Raw genomic sequence first — 23,750 nt, 5'->3', positions numbered from 1 at the left:
AACCGCGTGACCCAGCCAGGTAAGGCAGGCACTTAAAGAACTTAGTTGAAAGTGACACACATACACAGTCTGGTTAATCTGTTCTCACAGACGCTCCCCCATTCTTCATAGTTTATAACTAATCAATTACCGTCAGCAAAGTCATTGACAGACAGTCTATCACACCTGTACCTTGTGTCGTAGATGGTTAAAAACAACAAGTATGTCTAACCAGAGGAATTTTATTCCACTGTGGATTCTGACGAATCAGAAACAAGTTTGAAGCAGAGCATCTCACGGGTGTCCATCTGGAACATTTGGCTGAATTAAATTAATATTTTGCTTCACGAAGATTAGGTTTGAATTATGCTCTGATTTTCATTGCTGTGACACACACTAATTTCCCATGTATTCCGCAGTCCTGTATCATCTAAGACAATTAGATAATTCCTTTATCTGGTGCTTTCCAAATCAACCAACATTTCAAAGACGACGACATTCTGTAAGTAAGTGATGCTTACTGTAATTTGTGTTGATAATCTATAAAAAATATCCAGTCAATTACTTTACAGTATATTCTGTGAAGCGCTTTGAGAGTCTCAAAGACGTGATAAGATGCTGTATCAAATGCAAGGATGATTATTATTATTATATTTCATAACTATAACTACCCCAGGGTCACTATCTTACCTCTTTATTATTTCGGTCTGCTTGTACCATTGTGCCGTTTAAACACGGTTCCACGTAGCGAAGCTCCTCGCTGTACTAAGGGAAGAAAAGATTATTGGAATTTATTAAGCTTTATTTAACACAAAATGTACCACCCAGCGAGAGTAACCTCTCCCTAAGTACACTCTCTCAAAGACCCGGCAGGGTAGTTAACGTTTGGGAAGTTTATCCGTGTATTTTGCTGAAGTAAATAAACCTAGAGAACAAGGAGAGTCTCTCGTCATCACACACACACCATCAGTACTCATCTCTCTTCAAATCTCTTTGACCAGCATTGCGTGGTACAGTCTGCAGGGCATCAACTTCCAGACACCAATACTTACTGCGATAATATTGAAAAAGTCGTCATCTCCCAGCGTGTCGAGGATGGAGGAGACGGTTTGCTTGGCTATTGTCATGCGCAGGCCTTTCATGCTGCCGCTGACGTCCACTAAAATCACCACATCTTTAGGTGAAGTGGCCGCCTGAATATACCTGAACACGAGAGAGAGAGAGAGAGAGGAACTACCACAGCATCATATAATAATAATTTGATACAGCGCCTCATCACGTCTGCCAGGCGTCGCAAAGCGCTTCACAGGATATACCGTAGAGCAAACTGACAACTGCGCACGGCAGCGTCCCCACAAACAGCCGTGGACTGAGCCGCCACATTTTTTTTGAGGGATTATTACCCCAGGAAAAGCGATCCACCAACTGGCTAACAACCGGGTTCCTACTGACTGGTGGGTAAACAGGAGTAAATATGTGTGTGTGTCTGTGTGAGTTTGTCTGTGTGTGGTGTGTGTCTGTGTGTGTGTGTGTGTGTGTGTGTCTGTCTGTGTGTGTGTGTGTCTGTCTGTGTGTGTGTCTGTCTGTGTGTGTGTGGTATGTCTGTGTGTGTCTGTCTGTGTGTGTGGGGAGTAAGGAAACTTGCCCAACGTTTCGCACAGCCGCCCTCCCCACAAACTACACTTCTGGAAATGTTTAAAAAAAAAGTAAAACTATGATTTACCACTTGCGGTTTCTGCAGTCAAACGCAATGACTCCATTTTCGTCCGGTTGCCATTTTATACCTATTTCCAAAGCAAGCAATCAGGTCATTTTAAACAAACGACAAAGAAAAAAACGAGTTTCTCTCTCATTCCGGCTCTATCTGAACAGTAATGGTTTGAGGAAAACGAGCGCTGTCAAATATACCGAGATAGTTTTCGCATTAATGTGTGAAAGGAAATAACACCGCGAAAAGCGGGAGAAAGGACAGCGAAGAATAATGATTGGAGAGTGGCAAGGAGGAGATTCTGCTGCTATAACACACGTACAATAAGCAACGCTTGAACTAATCTTTTATACCTGGATATCCTCTGAAAAATCCATTGGCGCTCCCAAAATACTGCCACGTCAGAGAAGGGTCTCGTTCAAAATTGTCGAGAAAAACTTTGTTTAAGGATTCAGACCAATAAACTCCATTTACGATATTGGGATCTGAAAGATAAGAATGAACAAATGCTCTGTTGTGGTGCAGACGGAGAGGTTTTCCGGGGCTAATAAACCCTCCAAAATGTTTTTTTTTCAAATAATTTGGTCGCTCAATCCACACTGCTGCTGTGCGCAATTGGTTGCCGTGTTTCACCCACAAAATATGCAGTCCATTCACTTTACGGTCTGTTCTGCGAAGCGCTTTGAGACGTCTCGAAGACGTCTAAAGGCGCTGTATCAAATGCAAGGACTATTATTATTATTATGATTACTATTAGTAGTAGTAGTATTATTCACACAGCATTAAAATAACTGGGCCAGAGCCGAGAGATGATCAGTAAATATGTATCTTTCCTGAGGATTGATCCTTTATAATTTTAAGGGTCATTACATAATTTAATAAACCAAAGAAACACTATTAAATTTATACTTGAGCTGCCGTTTTTTGAACCAATCCATTCGGATACGTAGATACAGACTGACTGCGTCTGACACACGACCAGTGAAGCATTAAATTGGATTGGTTTGCTGTAAGACACCCAACTCGTGTTTTTTTTCCCCCGAAAATTCAAGTGGCGTTCAGTTTGAGAGCCGAAAGGGCCCAAAATCTTGTATGGCTGTGTGTGAGCTTGTTTCACTGCTGCATTTTTTTTAACCCATTCATGGGACTGACTCTAATAGTAATAATAATGGGAGATAATCGCTTCAATCCATACACAAAAATATACAGTTAATTCACTTTACAGTATATTCTGTGAAGCGCTTTGAAACGTCTCACAGGAATGATAAGGCGCTGCATCAATCGCAAGGATTATTATTATTATAATAATTAACCTGGTTTTACCTAGCTGTCCTAGAAGGTCCTGTGTTTTTACTGACATTGATCTGCTTGAAATGTTGCGGGACCCCCTGACCTCCTGGCACTTTATTTGCTCAAAGATAGACATGGAACCAACTCTAAATCACTGGGTTGGAGTTGGTCCATTTGCTGCTACTCAAATATACAGTCAATTCACTTCACAGTATATCCTGTGAAGCGCTTTGAGACGCCTCAAAAACTTGAAAAGCGCTATATCAAATGCAAGGATTATTATTATAGTATTATTATTATTATTACTCACCAAGTGCCTAATTTGGGCTGCCTGGGTTTTGGGTTTGGACCTGCACTTTATAAAACGATGGCAGACCTTCCCAGGAAGATAGAATATTGCTGTGCGTGTCTGTACCGCTCTGGTGTACAGCCCATCATCAGTTTCACCGTTGTCACAGGGCGCGGACAGAAAGTCAGGACAATGTGTGGTCGGAGGGGGGCAAGTGGCAGCACTGAGACATTCCTGGGTAAACGGAAGCCCGGCTTTTAGTGCTAGGATTCAGCCGTGCAGCGAAAGCCAAGGGGCCGGGTTTACAGCTGTAAATATCAGCAAATCGAGTCAGTCCTTCACAACAACAACTTGTGTCTACACAGGGCAGCGTCCCAGAGCGCTTGACAGTGTCGGAGCACGAGGCGAGCCGGGGGGAGGACGGGAGGTGAGCGTAGGCACTGCTCAAAGAGAAAGGTCTTCAGGCGCAAGGAAGGGGCAAGGTTGCGGAGGGAGGGAGGGAGGGAGGGAGGGAGGGAGTTCCAGAGTTTCGTAGGAATCTACTGCACAAAACGGAAAATAATATATAGTTTTCATTTCGGTTTCAAACCCAGCTTTTGAGCGTTTTGCTCAGGAAGCATTGAATGCACGCGTTCATATTCCAGTGCAGCAGCTCACCGAATCAAAGGTTTATTAAATGTTAGGTGTTTGCATTGGAAGGTGAACAAATGGGACTAGGAGTCAAACCTGCCATGTCTGTACAATAAGAATTAATAGTCCAAATGTTTCCATTTAATCTCAGCACAAAATGATTGCTGTGAAACGGTACCAGAGGAGCTGGGCTTAAAGACGGATGTCAATCATTACTCTGGCCATCGACATGGATAACATATTAGAAAAGTGCACCTTTGGTCGTGCGATGGGTGATAAAGTTATTGCCGTGTCAATTTATGTCAAAAATGATTTGATGTTCCCATTTATATGATTTGATATCGATGTAATTTCAAGCTGGTGGAAAGCAATGAGATGCAATGCCTAGAACCCGAGCAAATATGCGTAGCAATCAGAAAATCCTTCAACACCGAGCGAGGCTTCCGCAGATTATCTTCCTCGCTTTCGACTGCGATGAAATTTGATGAGCCACAGCCACTCTTAAATGAGCTAGTTATGGGGCCTATGAATATCATTTGGTCAAAATGTCTGATTTTAACGCAGTCAAGACAAGCTTATCCAGTTTGGAAATATTTTTAGTTAATCCCTTCCTTTCTATGTGAGCGAGTCAGGAAATTGACACTTTAGCAGAAATATTTAGTTTATATTACATCTTTCTTCACAAGATCTGTGTCATTATGAAACTCAAAAAGAAATGACTGTGCCTCCAGTGAAACTTGGGACTATAAATTAATAATAATAATAACAGTAATCATTGCATTTGATGCAGCGCCTTATCACATCGTCGAGATGTCTCAAAGCGTTTCACAGAATAGACTGTCAAGTGCATTGACTGTATGTTTTATGGGCAAAACATGGCAGACAATCGCGCACAGCGGCGTCCCCGCAAACAGTCGTGGATTGAGTGACCAAATTATTATTATTATTGCTATATTATAAACGACAAATAGGGGTTTCTCACAAATTAAAACTTGCCGTACGAGACCCCACGGTTTTACTGAACGACGTATTCTATTCTATAAAGATCGAGCCACAAGGATCCAGAGCAGAATTCTGTGCCGTAAGTGGGAGCGAAGACGTTTCTCCGCATTTTACCAGGGAAGAGATGGTGAGTGATGTGGTCCGTGTGAGTGTCATAAAATGAGTAATTTTCCGCAGAGCTATAAATGGGTTCTGCCTTCCTACACCTGGATTCCACTTTATCACAAGAATCGCTTAGCACTCAGTTAGTCAATAGTGACAGTTCATTTTGTTCTGCACACAAACAAGCTCCTCCTAATCCTATAAGCTTTTCTTTGGGGACCGTTTTTTTTTTTTTGCGGAACGCTACCTTGCAGTATATCCTGTCGCTGGTTACAGTGCCGGCGCCGACATAATACACACAGACAGCTGAAGCAAGGTTGAAGCTAAAAAACATGACTTGTCAATCGGTGATCCTTTATATGAAATGATTAACCCTCCGAGATGTAATGGTGGGATTGCTACAGCAGACTGGAAACGTGATGGGAATATTTTTGCTTCAGCACGTCAGATAAAACAGCGTTAAATATATATAAACATAATATATATGTGTGTGCGTGTGTGTGTGTGTGATACGTGGCTGTGTGTGCTGTGAGCTGCACGGCAAACCTTCAGTCCATAAATCTGCTGAGTACAAGGCAAGTGCGAGAGACAGAGCCGCGGAATCAGACAATTAAGCGAAGAGGAAAGGTTTCTGACAAAAGTTGCAATTTGTCAACATGGTAATTTCTGACTGTTATTTATACAGCGCAAATCGATTCTCTTCAAATCTTTAGTTTTGACACCTCAATCTTACTGGCTATTTACTTCACAGCAAGTGACAAGTTCCAGTGATTTGGGTTCTACGTGGAACAATGTTTCAACGTACTTTACCCGTCAACCAGAACTGATTCAAGTCAAATCATTTAAATGTCAGTATCTCCGGAACTACCCTTTACATACATACTGCCCAACACAAACATTACTTATACAATCGCAGTGTGTCAACCCAACTTATAATGTTATCAGGAATGGGATAAGATCAAGTCAAAAGTGTAATATATATATATAATCACAATAATAATCATCCTTGCATTTTGATATAGCGCCTCATCACGTCTTATCTTACATCGACTACAGTCTACTCCACTTTAAAGGAACGACTGTCTGTGGGGACGCTGCTGTGCGCAATTGGCTGCTACGTTTCGCCCACAAAATACACAGTGAATTCACTTTACAGCGTATCCTGCGAAGCGCTTTGAGACGTCTCGAAGATGAAGATGTGATGAGGCGCTGTGTCAAATGCGAGGATTATTATTATTATCATTATCTCTTTTTTGGGGTGAATGTAACGCATTTACATTAATGTCCCCAATTGCATTAGCAGCAGTGTCCCACAAACAGTCGTGGATTGAGGGACCAAATGATTATTTTTATTTATTTAATTTATTTATTTATTTATAGGGATTATTAACTCTGGAAAAGCGATCCGAGAAACGACTAACAGCCGGGCTCCCACTGTACTGCTGGTAAACAAAGGTGTGAGCAGTAAGGAAACTCGCCTTATCTTTCTCCCTGCCCGGGAATCAAACCCAGGTCCTCTTGCTTGCGAGGCGAGCGCTATAACCACTGAGCCATAGGTCTCCAGTATATTACTTTTTCAATCTCATTTGACCTTTTGATGCGTGGTTTGCACGAATGTAAGTCAAATGCTGGACAAGAATTCCAGGGAATGTGGCAAATGCATAACGACGTAAGGAATAAGTCGTTAAAAAGAAATTCTGGGATTTCCTAACCACTGTCAGTAATTTTTATAATGTCAAAAGTATCCTCCAGCTGTTTACAATTGTTCCCACAGTCAGGCGGACAAACGCTTAGTGACACTACCAGAGTGTGGTTAAATAATATAACAAGTAATAAATGAGTCATAAAAATAAATGAGATTTTGACCAGTTAAATTCGTTATTTCCTGAGCTGATTGTATCCCTAATTGCTTTTTTTTTAGAAAGTGACCTCCTTGTAGCTTGTGGCTTCCTCTATTCCAAAAGGAAAATAAAACGTCTTCGAGTCGTCTCAAAGCGCTTCACAGAATACACTGTAAAGTGAATTGACTGTATAGTTTGTGGGCCAATCGTGGCAGCCAATTGCGCACAGCAGCGTCGCCACAAACAGCCGTGGGTTGAGTGACCAATTTATTACAGGAAGGGATTATTATCCCTGGAAAAGCGATCCGCCAATCGACTAATAACCAGGTTCCTACTTACTGCTGGTAAACAGAGGCCTGTGTGTGGAGTAAGGAAACTTGCCCAACTTTTTGCCCTGACCTCCCCAGGAATCAAACCCAAGTCCTCTCGCTTGTGAGGCGAGTGCTCTAACCACTCCACTTTCACTTACTGCTTGGTGAACCTCTACAAGACAGAATACTAACTATAACAACAACAAAATAACATTTGTAAAGCGCCTTTCACGTCAGGAGAACGTCCCCTTCAACACTGGCAAAGTAAATAGGGATATTGGAAACTCTCCGACCTACCTTTGTTGTACATGTTGGTGGGGACTTGCACGTCACTTAAGCTGAGGTTAACTGGCAAGTTATTAAAATGCTCATTAGGTTCCAAAATAAACTCCTTCCCAAGTTCCACATAGTTGCCATCTTCCTCCTTTTCATTGATTAGAACAGCGTTGAAGTATTCGTACTGAAAAGGAAATACATGCCATGGTCAGAAGAGAAACAAATTTCAAGAGATAATCAATTTGAGGCATATCCACACGATACTTTAAGCCAAAATGTCTTCACTCCTGGAATGCGAAACACAAGGTAAAAAACACTGCAGAAATACTGCTGGAAATCTAAAATAAAAACAGACTTCGCTGGGAACACTCATCAGTTCAGGTCAGGCAGCACCTATGGAGAGAGGAAAGTGGGTGAACGTTTCAGGTCGATGACCTTTCGTGAGACCCGGGGAATGTTGGAAGGGAACGGTTTGTAAGGACTAACAGAGAAGGGAGCGGGGAAAGGAAGACAAAAGAAATAATGAGGTACCAACTGAGCCGGTCTGACACTTTTGAAGGTAGTGTAGCCCAAAAGTGTTCACCATGTTGTCAATGTGGCCTCCACTGCTCACTGTGCCTCATCACTAGAGCCAAGTCTGAGGGCAACTGATTTATAGCTACACAGAAAGTTTGTTCACCACAATTGCAAGGGTGCAGTACAATACGGTGCTATTTTAGCAACGTAGCAAATAGTGCCATGGGACATAGCATGAACACAATTTAGCAGCAATTAAATTTATTCCACAGAGTATTACTAAAGGGTAATAAATCCTTTGGCCAGAAATGTACAGTGTGAAGTATAGACCTTGCCGCAATTACGCTCTCTGCTAATGTAGTACGATGGCAATAAGATGTGTCATTACACTACCTCCACTCTGGTCTGTACCATTTGCTTTTCACCTTCCAGTCTCTGCATAAAATGAGATGAATGCCCAGTTGTAAATAGTGGGGGAAAATAACGGCCTGGTAGAGTCACAGTCACCAATTTCTCCTTATCTCTGTTGAAAACAATGTCTGGTTCTCGAGATAAACGCGTCTGGAGATAACAAGGAGGTCTGTGCGGGAGGCTATCACAGCTGAGAACGTGTGGGAGATTCATTCCATGATAGAACAGCCGCGCGATATAGCCAAGAACAATTTGGCATCAGTTACGATAGTCTGCACTTAAACCGGTATTTCTATGAATTTATTGCGACGCACACACAAAGCTTTGTTGATCAAGCAAATGCTGTCCAACTCGCGCAAAGTCATTGAAAAGGGGATCACGCAGGAAAAAAGATGGACCCGGTTAAAAAGAGGAGATCGATTCAAAGGACCTCAAGCCCACGGCAGATCAAATGACTTCCATGTTTATAAATGTCCTTTCAGAGTCTCGGGCTTTGCTGCTTCCCATCTCGCGTGTGCTGAAATAGGAGCAGCGGAAGTAGCTGCGACATTATTATTGATTGTGATTGTCTGTACCAAGCGCAGAAAACAGCTGCCTTATCGTACCCAGACCCTCCAACACTCTCCTTTCTCTCCTGCTTTCAACACATCATTACCTTTCACAAAAAAAAAGGGCATTTTCGCCCCCGAAACACACAGTCGATTCACTTCACGGCGCATCCTGCGAAACGCTTTGAGACGTCTCGAAAGCGTGATGAAGCACCATATCAGATGGAAGGATTATTGCTACTGTTATCGGTATCATTAATACTATTCTAAAACGCCGAGTGCGAACCATTCCGCTTTAAACACCAGGGGTGAGAGAGCTTGCGTCCGTGTGAGAAAGGAAATTCAGTGGGTCGTTCATCAAAATATCTCAACCAGAGGTGTAATCAGCAGCAGGTCATTTCCATTCTTTACAGTGCGAAGAGACTTTCAGGCTGACTTCAGCCCAGGTAACCTTCAGCACTTGTAGGCACATTATCCTATTTCTCTCTCTCTCTCGCTCTCTCTCTCCCGCTGCATTCGTCACGGCCCATGTACTCTGACAATGGAGTCATCAATTACCCCGTGCGTGTGACAATTCATCCATCAGTTCAATTAATCGCTGGTGATTGCACCATAAAGCCCAGCACCATTTTATACCCGGCTCATCGAGAAAACGTGGACATTTAAAGGTGAGAGAGTGAAGTTGACCGTCGCTGTTTTAAACCGCGTTCCGTTTCAGCAAAACCCGACAGTGCGGAGCTCCCGAATCACCGGGCGGCGTTCAAACATTCCCTTACGGTCAAAAAAATTAACATTTAGAGTCAATAGGGATCAGTGGAAGCATCTGTGACATTACTATTAGTAATAATCCCGGCATTTGACACAGCGCCTGATCGCATCTTCGAGACGTCTCAAAGCGCTTCACGGGATACACTGTAAAGTGAATTGACTGTATGTTTTGTGGGCGAAACGCGGCAGCCGATTGCGCACAATAGTGTCCCCACAAACAGCCGTGGATTGAGTGACCAGATTATTAATAGCATTGATGGGATCAGTGTTTTTTTTCGAAGGGATTATTACCCCTGGAAAAGTGATCCGCCAATCAACTAACAACCTACTGACTGCTGGGTAAACAGAGGCACACGGCGTAAGGAAACCTGCCCAACATTTCGCTCTGCCCGGGAATCGAACCCAGGTCCTCTTGTTTGCGAGGCGAGTGCTCTAACCACTGAGCTACTGGACTGCACAGCGTTCAAATGTGAGGTACTCGTTGCTGTTGAAAGAAGATAAGACAATATGCAGATTAATTTTGATAACTATCTTCATTCAATAATTACTTTCCATAACTGGATTTTCGGAGCACGTTGTTATCTCGTCAGGTTACACTGCAGATTAAAGGGGGCCTTGGATTTCCTGCTCTCATGGATTCTTTGCAGACAGAAAAAAAAATCCGAGATGTAGTGGCTGACTCGCAATGGACACGGAGAATTCTTCCCTGTCAAACCCATTCTCTTCCTTCAACAACAACTTGCATTTATATAGCGTCTTTGTGGCTTTTGTGGGGAGGGGGGTTTGGGGAAGGGATAACGTAGTGTTCACACGGGCTATCGTTTCCACACGTCTCTGTTTACACAGCAGTAAATAGGAACCTGGTTGTTAGTCGATTGACAGATCGCTTTCCGGCACTAATGATCCCTTCAAATAAATAATTATGTGGTCACTCAATCCACGACTGTTTGTGGGGACGCTGCTGTGCACAATTGGCTGCCGCGTTTCACCCACAAAATATAGAGTCACTACACTTTACAGTGTATCCTGTGAAGCGCTTTGAGACGTCTCAAAGACATGATAAGGTGCTTGAAGGAGAACAGGAGTTCTGGCCTGAATGCCCAATAGTGATCTTGTACAAAAACTGCTCAGGTTAGTGATAATCAGCATAGAGTAGGTTAAACTGGAATGGATCCGATTGCTGCTCACGGACGGGGAACAAAGACAGGAAAGAGTAACGGAATAACAAGTTCATATTAGGACAGTGGGAAGAGACGGAGTTAGGGATATGAGAGACAGCTGGAAGGGGGTGGTATTAGAGTGGTCGGCACAAAACTTAATTACAGCATTGTGATTGGAGCATTATACCTATATCTGGAACGTGTGCCAAGTATTCTTTGTTCGAACCACAAGAGTGTGCCTGGACTGTAACCTGTTTGCAGTGCGGTAATAAAGAAGAACTTTTGAAATCTACCTGAAGTCTGAAGATTATTTTACACACATAAAGACGGTTTGAGAAGTAACCCAACAGTGCGGTATCAAATGCGAGGATTATTATGATTAATATTATTATTATTGTAGGACAGTAGCAAGTTGCACAGAACATTTCTGAAGATGAGTATCTTCAATTCTGAGGGCCCCTCATCCCATCCTCTATAAAACGAGGCTTGCGTTTGCTGCTGTTGTGGATTCTGACACCATTCAATCTTCCCTGTGGCCCAGAGCGCACTCTGGGATTAGAATGAGGCCACTGTGTCATTCTCAGCTCATTTGCATGCGCTTCTCCACGATTTACAGGCGAGTTAATTAGTTTAGCAAAACGCTGCTCTTGCTATTAGCAGCGAGCTGGAGGGGAATGCTCTAACTGCGCTGAACAAAACAAACTCAACATTGACACCATTGAAATCTCAGCTCTGTTAGAGCCAGTGCCGTGGAAGGCAACCAACTCAAACCCTGTCGATTGTAAGGTTTTTTTGGAATTGAACCATTGGGGTTCGAGCCTTCAGCCTCTTTGCCCCATCCCCTGGAACTCTCTTCCCAAATCCCTTTACCAAATTGTTCAAGCAGTAAGAACAGTTCAAAATAAATCTAAAATTGTGATTTACTTTCAAGGACTTTGGAGGTCAGTTTGGGTACGTTCAACGTACATAGAAACACAGGAACAGGAGGAGGCCATTCAGCCCGTCGAGCCTGTTCTGCCAGTCTATAAGATCATGGCTGATCTGTACCTCAACTCCAATTAACTGCCCTTTTACATCATGTTTAACATGTCACGTTTCAATAGAGCAACAGAGGGTAAGGAAACCACTGGACTTGAAGCGATTCTGAGCTGCTTCCCCACATGGAGGGCACTACATATAAACACAGTGTTGTCTTACACCGAGGATCTGTTCTGTAACCCGAAGTGCAAGAGTTAAACAAACATAGCTCCAAAATAACACTTGATTAGTTGTTTTGTTTGATGTCCTTGGGATGAAATAAATAAAAGCAAAGAAAAGCTTTCTCTCTTCCATCTTTGGGCAGCGCTCAGACACACTCGAAGCTTTGTTCTGTGATACCAGAGGCCATTTTCCTTTCATCACCCACTAATGGCTGCTTTTCACTCTGTCCTCTTTAGGCGTGTATTGTGACTACACAAGGCACTGCAGGACAGAACTAGTTTTCCATCGTTTGTGGGCAATTACTTAATGTATCACAAAATTCCCCTTTACAGTCTGTCCTGTGAAGCGCTCTGAGACGTCTCGAAGACGTGATAAGGCGCTGTATCAAATGCAGGGATTATTATTATTATGTAGCGCAAAGCATCTATTTGGTAGCTGTGATTAGGGGATATGTTTACACCCAACCGACAACATGTCACAGCGCAATAGGGATTAAAAATTTGGGGCCCGATTGTGGAACTGAAATGCTCACATTTCACTGAATTCCCTGACGGGATGGATTTCCAATTTAATTTCATTTCATTTTGCTATTTATTCTTTACGTTGAATCACAAACGCATAAACGGCCTCCCAGCTCCATGGTTCAGTTAGAAACGTTAGGAATAACCTATTCCTATTTTACGTCCCCTCCAGCTCGCTAATTTCATCCTTGAAACCCCGCTGAACAATTCTCAACCGATTGGACGCACACAGGTCTGGTACAAGGGTAAAGACATAACTCAGAGAATACCTGCCCAGGAGATTTAAACCTCCTTGCGTGCTGGTAATTGTTTCATGGAGGTAAATCAACTAAGGTAAAATTAAATCACTTTAAAAAATAACTGTTAAGGTGCCATAATAGGGGCAGGACATATCAGAGAGTCACCTCACCCTGACGGAGGAACTGGCTTTGTGTCAACATATCAGTGCCATCGGGAGAAGCGACAAATGGAAGAAAGGCATTTGGTTTAAGGAATTTTTGTACGACCCCCGATCAATAATAATAACAATAATAATAATCCTTGCATTTAGATACAGCGCCTTATCACGTCTTCGAGGCGTCTCAAAGAGCTTCACAGGATACGCTATAAAGTGAATTGACTGCAGGTTTTGTAGGAGATCAAGTTAAAATGTCTCAAACTTTTTTCACAAAACGTTACTGTCAGGTGTCAGTGATGATTTTGTGGAGACCGTGTGTGTCAGGAAGGTCCCCAGAAACCAGCCACGAGAGATGAACCATCACTTAAAATGGAGGATTATTGGACGATACAGGTACTAAAACACCTCTCTCTCGTATCCATTACTGTGATGGGCTTACACACCGAGCTCTTACACACCGAGCTCTTACACACTGAGCTCTTACACCCTGAGCTCTTACACACTGAGCTTACACACCGAGCTCTTACACACTGAGCTCTTACACACTGAGCTCTTACACACCAAGCTCTTACACACCGAGCTCTTACACACTGAGCTCTTACACTCTGAGCTCTTACACACTGAGCTCTTACATACTGAGCCCTTACACACTGAGCCCTTACACACTGAGCTCTTACACACTGAGTTCTTACACACTGAGCTTACACACTGAGCTTACACACTGAGCTCTTACACACTGAGCTCTTACACACTGAGCTTACACACTGAGCTTACACACTGTGCTCTTACACACCGAGCTCTTACACACCGAGCTCTTACACACTGAGCTCTTACACACTGAGCTCTTACACACCGAGCTTACACACTGAGCTCTTACACACCGAGCTTACACACTGAGCTCTTACACACCAAGCTTACACACTGAGCTCTTACACACTGAGCCCTTACACACTGAGCTCTTACACCCTGAGCTCTTACACACTGAGCTCTTACACACTGAGCTCTTACACACTGAGCTCTTACACACTGAGCTCTTACACACTGAGCTCTTACACACTGAGCTCTTACACACCGAGCTCACACACCGAGCTTACACACCGAGCTTACACACTGAGCATGCACACGGACAAATTGGTATCACTGCGCAACTCGCTCACCAGGAAACCAACAGAAAATGGTGTGTTAAATGTGGGAGTTTCTGCATCAAAATCCCGAACCACAATTTTCTTACAGCTTTTATCCCATAAACACCCCAGGACCGCAGGCAGAAAAAGCTGTTCATGGTGTATCGTAAGCTGCACAGCGACTATCGACAGTGCTCGCTTGTACCATCATTTCCCTCCGCCCAGGAGACTGACAGCATTTGGAGATAACGCACCTGAGAATTCCCCAGAGACGAGGATAAGGCTTTGTTTGCTGACTACACTGAAGATCCACTGAGCACTAAAAGAAAATGACTTCAATCTCAGCTCATCAAGAGGGTCAGCATTTCACATGACCCCACTGGGACAAATTGAAAAGCCTGCACAACCCTGACAACACTGAGAAAACGTTTTCTTAATGGGCTATAACTGGGCATTTACATAAGTAACATAGTGCCATTGAGCGCAGTGCAAGGAATAGGTCAGTGTAATTCACAGAGTGCATTTGTAGACAAAAAAACTAACAGCTTTTTTATCTAATTCCTTCTCCTTTTCTCTCTATTACAGTTCATTTGGCTGTTTAATACCCTGGCAATCGATGTTCCTGCTGCTCTACTTGGTCAGTTCATGAACTACAAACTAGTTAATATTTCATAAAACTCGTTGCTGGTTTTCCATTCATTTGTCTTTTTAACAGGCAAGTAAGATCAAAGGGAGAGGTTCTACCATACCACCGACATTTCTGAACACACTGTGCGTCAATTCAATTCAAACTGCAGACAGCAGTACAATCTGCCACGAATGCATCTTAATCTATTGTTTGTAACAACGTCAGTTCAGTCATCGAATTTAAGAGTAGTTCACCCCAAAGCAAGCGGTATAACAGGAATGCTCACATCGAACATTAACTGGTTAAGGGTAGAACGTCAATTAAACGTTGGTGGCTTTATTGCACAAAACAGGACAACCCTTTCATAATGCAGTCCCTGGAACCAAGTGTCTCAGGCCCTGAACTATTTAAAAGAAAGCATAATAAAATGCCCAATATCCCTTCAACTCACCCCGTCCCTCCCCACTTTCAAAACCCATCTTAAGACGTTATCTCTTTTCACTGTAATTTGACTGTTTTTAGTCAAATTTGGGGGACTCTCGGCCAGGACACCAGGGGAGAGAAACTCTCTTCTCTTTTCGAATAGCGCCACAGGATTTTTAATACCCACCTGAACCAGTCAACCTCATCTAAAGGAAGCCACCGCCAACAATGCAACTCCCCCCACCCCCAGAGTTTACACTCACCACCTTCTGACTCAGAGGCGAGAGTGTTGCCAACTGAACCATTTTAATGATTCATTAACACAATCTTTTTTTCCTCTTTTTGACGACTTCAGCACAAATTGATGAGTCTGGTGTGCGTTACCTCCTGCTCTGTCCATCATAATTTAAGATATGCCTGAAATCATTAGTACTGATTAACAGAAAGGTCATCGAAACTGCAACTGAATAAAGTCAGCATTAAAATAAAACCAATAATATTAGACTTGTAGTCTGTAAACAACAAAGCAAATAAGCAGAAATTGTCAAGGATTTCTGACGCTGTGCAAAACGATGTTGTGCTTTTCAGTCCAATCTTTAACTTAAACTGGTGCTCAAATGTACAACTGCTATAAAGTGAATAATCACTGTATTTCAAATGCTCCATATTTTGGAAAGTTTCACAAAGAAGCCTTTCTAAGTTCATCACATTTGGAAACTCAGCCTTTACAATTATTACTTTCTCCTTCTAATGACTTTCAAAACCGATTTGTTCAGACATTTTGAACGCACACGCTCCATTGCATCACCTGCAGTACTTTTTAAATTGTTCTAATAATCACTCAGACCGTAGTGTGCAGTGCCAGTCATATGATGGAAGTAATTAAAGCCAACAATATATCTCAGCAGACTACCTGTCAAAATCTAGCACGGAATGTACCATGCAGTCAAGTACCTCCTCTTTGTTTGAACAATTACAGGGACGCAGATTGACCAACACAGAGACTGAAGACGACAGTGTTTCCTGAAGTGAAAGACCTCGCTGGTCTCTCTTCAAAAAATTTACCTTTCTTTATTTTAAACGTTATATTTTTCTGTGTATTTTTTCCCACTGGATGTGGGATAATTATTTGGGGAGGACAAGTTTGCAGGGCAATGGGAAGAGAGCGGGGGAGTGGGGTTGATCAGGGCGATGGGAAGAGCGCGGGGGAGTGGGTTGATCAGGGTGGGGGGGGAGTGGGGTTGATCAGGGCTATGGGAGAGAGCGGGGGGAGTGGGGTTGATCAGGGCTATGGGGAGAGAGTGGGGGAGTGGGGTTGATCAGGGCTATGGGGAGAGAGTGGGGGAGTGCGGTTGATAAGGGTTATGGGGAGAGCGCGGGGGAGTGGGGTTGATCAGGGCTATGGGGAGAGCGCGGGGGAGTGGGGTTGATCAGGGCTATGGGGAGAGAGCGGGGGAGTGGGGTTGATCAGGGCTATGGGGAGAGAGTGGTGGAGTGGGGTTGATCAGGACTGTGGGGAGAGAGCGGGGGAGTGGGGTTGATCAGGGCTATGGGGAGAGAGTGGGGGAGTGGGGTTGATCAGGGCAATGGGAAGAGAGTGGGGGAGTGGGTTGATCAGGGCTATGGGGAGAGAGCGGGGGAGTGGGGTTGATTTGGAAGCTCATTTAAAGACCCGGCACAGACACAATGGGCTGAATGGCCTCCTTCTGTGCTGTGTAATTCTATGAGTCTATGTACCACACGCTTTATGTACGACATGAATCATGTACTAGTTACAAAATCTATTTGAAATCATATGTAATAAACACCTGTAGTGAGGTGTAGAGGTTGAACATTGCGTGTACAAGCACTTATCTCACCAGCATTGTGTTAAACCTGGACCCATTACAAGGGAGGTCAAATAATCCTGTCACAAAGCACGAGAGTGAAGCACCTTATGGCTCCATAACCCACGCTAACCTTCACTGCTCATCACAGAATATTTAATAGTCAATGGTTCCTTTCTCGAGAACTTTCTGCTGCTGGAATCACAGTGATAATCCCAATTGATGCCTGTCAGCCTGTAGGCCTGTCAGCCTGTAGGCCTGTCAGCCTGTAGGTCCGTCAGCCTGTAGGTCTGTCAGCCTGTAGGTCCGTCAGCCTGTAGGCCCGTCAGCCTGTAGGTCTGTCAGCCTGTAGGCCCGTCAGCCTGTAGGCCCGTCAGCCTGTAGGCCTGTCAGCCTGTAGGTCCGTCAGCCTGTAGGTCTGTCAGCCTGTAGGTCCGTCAATCTGCCAATGGTGATAACACGGAACTGTGTGAAAGATCAGGTCAGCGTTGGAAACTGTGGAATCTCACCCAACACTGCGTCTTCCAGGTGACAAACCTCACAGGTCTTCACCTTCTCACCTTCCTCGGGATAATCGGGGTACGATTACAGCCCCTGTGTGAGCTGAAAAAGCCAGGCTGAATTCAAAGGGATAATTTTCTTACCTCCAAATCGGAATTGTACTCGTGCTTCAAATGTGCATCTTCAGCCGCTTCAACAAGACGCTAGGAAAGAAAAATAAGATGGATCCGGGTGAGAGAAGGCACAGACAGACGCTCGTGTTCCATATTTACATTGTTTTATCTTACATTACTCTCTGGCTTTGCGTGCTTTGCCTTTGCAAGAGTGCGACCCACTCAGCCAACGTGACAGTTTGAAACTATCTCAAATGTCATTAACACTGCTGTTTCCGTACAGTGTGATTGCCAAACAACATAGCAACATATCTGCACTGATGTTTACCGCATTCTTATCAAACCGCAAAGATACAACATCTATTATTTTTGCAATGTAATAATTTCACGTCCCACGATAACAGGCATTAATACATAGTGGAATCCAGCTCAAGTCCTCGTGTGGAGTTTGATCTCAACACCTATTATTCCATGGGCAAAATTCAGATGATACCAAAAATACTACAGAGAAGCTCTTGTCCCTGGTGGGAGGTGGGGGTGGGGGTAAGGGGGGTAATCCAGAACAGGGGGCATCACCTTAAAATTAGAGCCAGCCTATTTAGGAGTGAAATCAGGGGCAGTTTTTGACCCAAAGACTAGTGGGAACCTGGAACAGATCAGCCATGAGCTTACAGAATGGCGGAACAGGCTCAAGGGGCTGAACGGTCTCCTCCTCTTCCTATGTTCCTATTATTTTCAATTGAGCCCAAATTCCACCTTTAATAAACGGAATCCGGAATACTCTGAAATACTTATAGTGAAGGTTTGGACAAAAATATGAAACGTATTATTCAAAACATGATTACCATTTACTAAATTGCAACCAAAATATCATTGTACTATTTCTATTAGGCATCAAAGGTAATAATATGCCCTCCGCCACCTCAGTAATAAATGACAAGGTTATCAGAGAAATGAGTTTCACAGAAGCAAGGATCCACAACTTACAATGCCCCTCAGGTTATATGAAATTTGTCGCCTAGAAAATTACATAACTCTTTCAACCCTATTGAGAAATGCGTGGAGAAATAGATTAACAAAGTACATCAGCTGGAGTGGAACTTCGAATATTAAAGTGAGCATTTCATATCAATTAGTACAATTTGAAATCAGCCCAAGTCATCGCAGGAATCTTACCTTCAGCAATGTGAATAGAGTTATGCAATCAGACATTTTTTTTCGAAGTATAAATTTGGGCAATGAGCACAGCCCCCCCCCACCCCCCCCTCTCTCTCTCTCTCTCTCTCTCACTCACTCTCTCTCATACAGTATGTTTCAATGCTGCTTTATTTATTTATTTGTTTATTTATCTACCTGTCTATCTTGAGGGATTATTATCCCCCGGAAAAGTGATCTGCCAATCGATTAACAACTGGGTTCCTACTTACTGCTTGGTAAATAAACAGAGGCGTGTGGAGTAAGGAAACTTGTCCAACGGCTCACTCTGCCCAAGCTAATTGTTGTATTAAATTTGCATTGCCTGCAAATCAATGACTTGCCCACTGTGTCTGCACTTTACTCTCTGACCTGCCCTCTGTACTGTCACCAAATCCTACGGCTGCCAGATTGCTGATGTAAGTCACTTGTAAGTGTAAGACCCGCAGTGCTCCTCCTCTCTCCTTCTCTCTGTTGAGAGTCAAGAGGTAATTGTCGCTAAAACACAGGACAATGCCATCATCCCGACCACGGTTGACAAATCCTTATTGAAAGTGGTGGCCATTCCATCCAACACCAGCGTTTACACGAGAAATTGAAGTCAGAGAAATGAGGGAGACGTGAGGCGGCCAGAGTTCAAATGAGAAAACAAGCACAGCAGTTGGACAAATGTGGCCTTCAAAGAACTTATTCCTGACACTGACAAAGAAAAAATACACAAATGTGCAATATCAATTGAAATATATACCACTCCCAAATGTTAATCCATAGGCTCACCAAGGACATTAAGATTTATTCACACTGTTAATAATATTATTGTTAATAATGATGTTATTAATCATAATAATAGGTTGTTAGTCAATCGCTTTCCCGGGGTTATAATCCCTAACAAAAAATAATAATCTGGTCACTCAATCCACGGCTGTTTGTGGGGACGCTGCTGTGCGCAATTGGCTGCCGCGTTTCACCCACAAAACACAAGTCAATTCACTTTACGGTATATTCTGTGAAGCGCTTTTTAGACGTCTCAACAACATAAGGTGCTATATTAAATGCAAGTATTATTACTATTAGAGTAACTAGTAGTAGTAACTAGTAAATACTACTTTCTCTCAACAATTTTCTTTACCCACACGTGGGGAATGGCGAGAAGTATTTCGGGGAAAAAGTGGTGCAATTTTATATAGTTTTGTCTATTTAGTGTAAACTAAATAACAAAAGGAAAACTGTGGCAATCAGCTGACTTCGGTTCTTTGCCGTGTCGGCAGGTCTTTATTGCAGACCGGTGACTTGTCATTTACTGGTGCTGCTCAAAGTGATCCTTCAACCTCACTGCCAAAGCTCTCTACCTGACTGCTTTAACCTGCGGGTAAAACTGCACTCAACTGCCATTTGTTTCAGAATGTAAATCATCCAGCAAATCCACAGCTGGGTCAGGATCTCAAAGGTTCCATTTTAAAATTCCCAATTCTAATTATTATAATAATAATGATGATGATCATAATATTTGCATTTGATACAGCGCCTTATCACGTCTTCGAGACGTCCCAAAGCCGTTCGAGGAATGTACTGCAAAGTGTATTTTGCGGGTGAAACGCGGCAGCCGATCGCGCACAGCAGCGTCCCCACAAACAGCTGTGGATTGAGTGACCAAATGACTTAGTTATTTGAAAGGATTATTACCACTGGAACAGTGATCTGCCAATTGACTAACAACCGGGTTCCTACTCACTGCCGGTAAACAGAGGCGTGTGTGTGGAGTAAGGAAACTTGCCCAACGTTTCGTCCTGCCCGGGAATCAAACCCGAGTCCTCTCGCTCGCTTGTAACCTCTGCATTACAGGATTTAAAAATAACCTGAACAACAGAAGGTGGCAAGAATGTGAAACTGACTGACAGAAGCTGTGGTTGGAGCAGAAAAGCATTAATTTATTTAAGAGTATATTCAATGCATATATGAAGGCGGAATGGGATAAGTGAAGGCTCTTGTGGAGTATAAACACCGGCACAGAGTGGTTGGGCCAAACAGCCTATTTCATTGCTGCGCAATGTAATTGAGATAAATACCCTTTTAATTGTAACGTAACACCCACTTGCTGTCCTTCTGATTCTGGGATGCAGATTTTGTTAATAGAAAGAGACGAAACTTGGCCCTAACTATAATTATAATAATCCTCGCATTTGATACAGCGCCTTATCACGTCTTCAAGACGTCTCAAAGCGCTTCACTGTACAAAGTGAATCGACTGTATAGTCTGTGGGTGAAATAACAAGATCGCGTTCCATTTATTGCTGCACCAAGAACGCTAAAGGAAATGTAACAAACTCATTTTAAATTAAAACACCAGACGGACTCTTAAAATATTCAATTTCCCATCGTGAATTATAGCCTGCAACCCAGACCTGCAGCAGAAAAGTACTCATTTCTTTCAACTGCTTCTCCGAATCCATCTTCACCGCTCCATGTGGTAATAACCTGATATCAGAAAACAGACGGTATTGTATAAAACAATTGATAAAACCTCACGGGAATCTTATCCAACGATCAGCATCGAGTCACAATTCTTATCTCCGCTTGCAGAAACCATATCCTCATGGTCACGTGCACGGGTAGAACTTTTCATGTCGTGCATTGCAATAAAGCCTGCTGGACATCTGCGGTCGATTACACCTCGAACCATAATAAATCATTTCGTATGTCGTTAAACGTCGGTGACGCTGACTGTAAAGTTACGAACAACTAACTTTATAAAGAGAGCTACATTGATGCTTAACCGAGAGCCGTCTTACGCAAGCCATTCACTGCTCGAGGGGCTAAGAATTCAGCAACCTTTTACCTGGATTAAAAACAAGGACTCATTCTGCCCGGGTCAATTTGGTGGAAAGCTGCTTATCAGCGGTTTGACGGGTGACGATATCTCAACACTAGTGAGAGAGGACAGTGGCTGTGATGGAGGGAATCAGCAGCTATTGTTCTGCAGTACTGTCTGCAGCTCATTGTAGATCTACAGCCACGAGCCTCATCCACTGCAGGAACCCACATCAGCTTCTCAGCCTTCACAGCCCACACAAAGGGGAGCCAACACTCAGCAAAGGGACACACACACTCACACTCACACACGCTCATACACACACACACTCACACTCACACGCGCTCACACACACACTCACACACACTCACACGCTCACACACATACACACACACACTCACACACACACACACACACACATACACACACTCACACGCACACTCACACACACACACACACTCACACACACTCTCACACACACTCACACACACATACACACACACACTCACACACACACACATACACACACATACACACACACTCACACGCACATTCACACGCTCACACACACGCTCACACACACACACTCACACACATACACACACTCACACACACACACACACTCACACGCTCACAGACATACACTCACAGGCTTACATACACATACACTCACACACACATACTCACACATACACACTCACACACACTCACATACACATACACATTCACTCACACACGCACTCACACACACACTCACACACACACACACACTCACACAGAGCAACAGAACAAGCCGGAATAATTGGACCATTCTACGTTCGCTGTGTTCCTTACCTATCATTTTGTTTTTGCCCAACCGGGCGTCTGACACACGCAGAAACCCATCACCGTTACTTAAGAGTCCTCAAACCCAACTGAGAAATCCATCCATCCTTCACATGGAAACCCCAGAGAGAGGTGGATGGAACGGAATGCGCTCTCTCTCACTCTCTGGAGGGATGTATCCTGCTTCCCTAATTCAGGAAAGTATTAGGCGGAGGTTGGGGAGAGCCAAGGCTTGGGGCAGAGCCCAGAGTGTGTGCTGGGGTACCCCAAGCCTTGGCTCATGCCAACCTATGCAGAAAAATTGGGCCTCAGTAAAACTAATCTTTTTAATCAAGGTCTAATCTAATTCACCATCCACCCTCCTGGCAGTTGCTTGACATGTCATGTCCCAAACCATACACTGTATATAATTTTCTATCATGTATTTGTCCATTATCCTCTGCAACGTACACTAAGCATGGAACATCTGATTGACCAGATATTTTAATCAAACTGCAGTAAAGTGTCAATTGGACGTTATTCTGTGTGCAACATCATTCTAAAGCAAGCGAGAGAGAGAGAGAGATTTCAAGGAACTGGTGTCCAAGACGAACTAAATCCGGAAACAAAGGCCCTATGTTGCATCCAAACAGTATATAATTATAAATAATAACAGTCATTGCAAAGCTATAATCTAATCTTGCGATTCAGGTGACAGTTAGTTGACGCTGTCTGACCCATTTACTTTGTTTGCAGGCTTGTGTTCATCTTATATACATGGGTTTTATATAAACATTAATGGGATACCACAAACCGACTGTTTGTCAGTCATATATTCCTATTTGACTGCTCTAATAATTAGCTGGCACAACATTACCATCTCTGTTGCAAAATCTAAATGGTCATTGGGCATTTTGAATTATCAGGGTGAGGGAATTGTTGAACATTCAGCGGCAAAAAGTACTGACGGCAAAATAGCCTCCGGAAATTAATGAGCGAATGAAAGTATTTGCAGATTAGGTTAGCATTGCATCAGTGCCTTTGCTGAAGGCCACACAATACTAGTCTCCCCTCACAGAATATACCGTAAAGTAAATTGACTGTATATTTTGTGGGTGAAACGCGGCAGCCAATTGCGCACAGCAGCGTCCCCACAAACAGCCGCGGGTTGAGTGACCAAATTATTATTTTATTTATTTATTTAAAGGGATTATTACCCACGGAAATGCGATCCGCCAATCGACTAACAACCGGGTTCCTACTCACTGCTAATAAACAGAGGCGGGTGTGTGTGTGTGTGTGTGTGTGTGTGGAGTGAGGAAACTTGCCCAACGTTTCGCCCTGTCCTGCCCGGGAATCGAACCCGGGTCCTCTCGCTT

At 43.4% G+C, this 23,750-nt stretch overlaps 1 protein-coding gene across 2 annotated transcripts in view; it reads right to left on the bottom strand.

Moving 5' to 3' along the window:
* cacna2d3a (calcium channel, voltage-dependent, alpha 2/delta subunit 3a) overlaps nt 1–23,750 on the bottom strand; it is a 167,803-nt gene that overhangs the window by 101,236 nt on the left and 42,817 nt on the right. Inside the window, exons 4-9 of one of the 2 annotated variants that reach the window (XM_042339495.1) lie at nt 17,595–17,654; nt 7,450–7,612; nt 2,041–2,172; nt 1,703–1,763; nt 1,032–1,182; nt 670–744 (exon numbers count right to left, since the gene is read on the bottom strand). In XM_042339495.1, coding sequence (XP_042195429.1) covers nt 670–744; nt 1,032–1,182; nt 1,703–1,763; nt 2,041–2,172; nt 7,450–7,612; nt 17,595–17,654 — 642 coding nt within the window. The remainder of the gene's footprint in view (nt 1–669; nt 745–1,031; nt 1,183–1,702; nt 1,764–2,040; nt 2,173–7,449; nt 7,613–17,594; nt 17,655–23,750) is intronic. The other variant, XM_042339497.1, reaches the window with a different exon arrangement.

Source organism: Callorhinchus milii, unplaced genomic scaffold (assembly GCF_018977255.1).
Source record: "Callorhinchus milii isolate IMCB2004 unplaced genomic scaffold, IMCB_Cmil_1.0 Scaffold12, whole genome shotgun sequence".
NCBI lineage: Eukaryota > Metazoa > Chordata > Chondrichthyes > Chimaeriformes > Callorhinchidae > Callorhinchus > Callorhinchus milii.
Note: the sequence above shows the minus strand (reverse complement) of the source record. Positions and strands in the feature narration are given on the sequence as shown.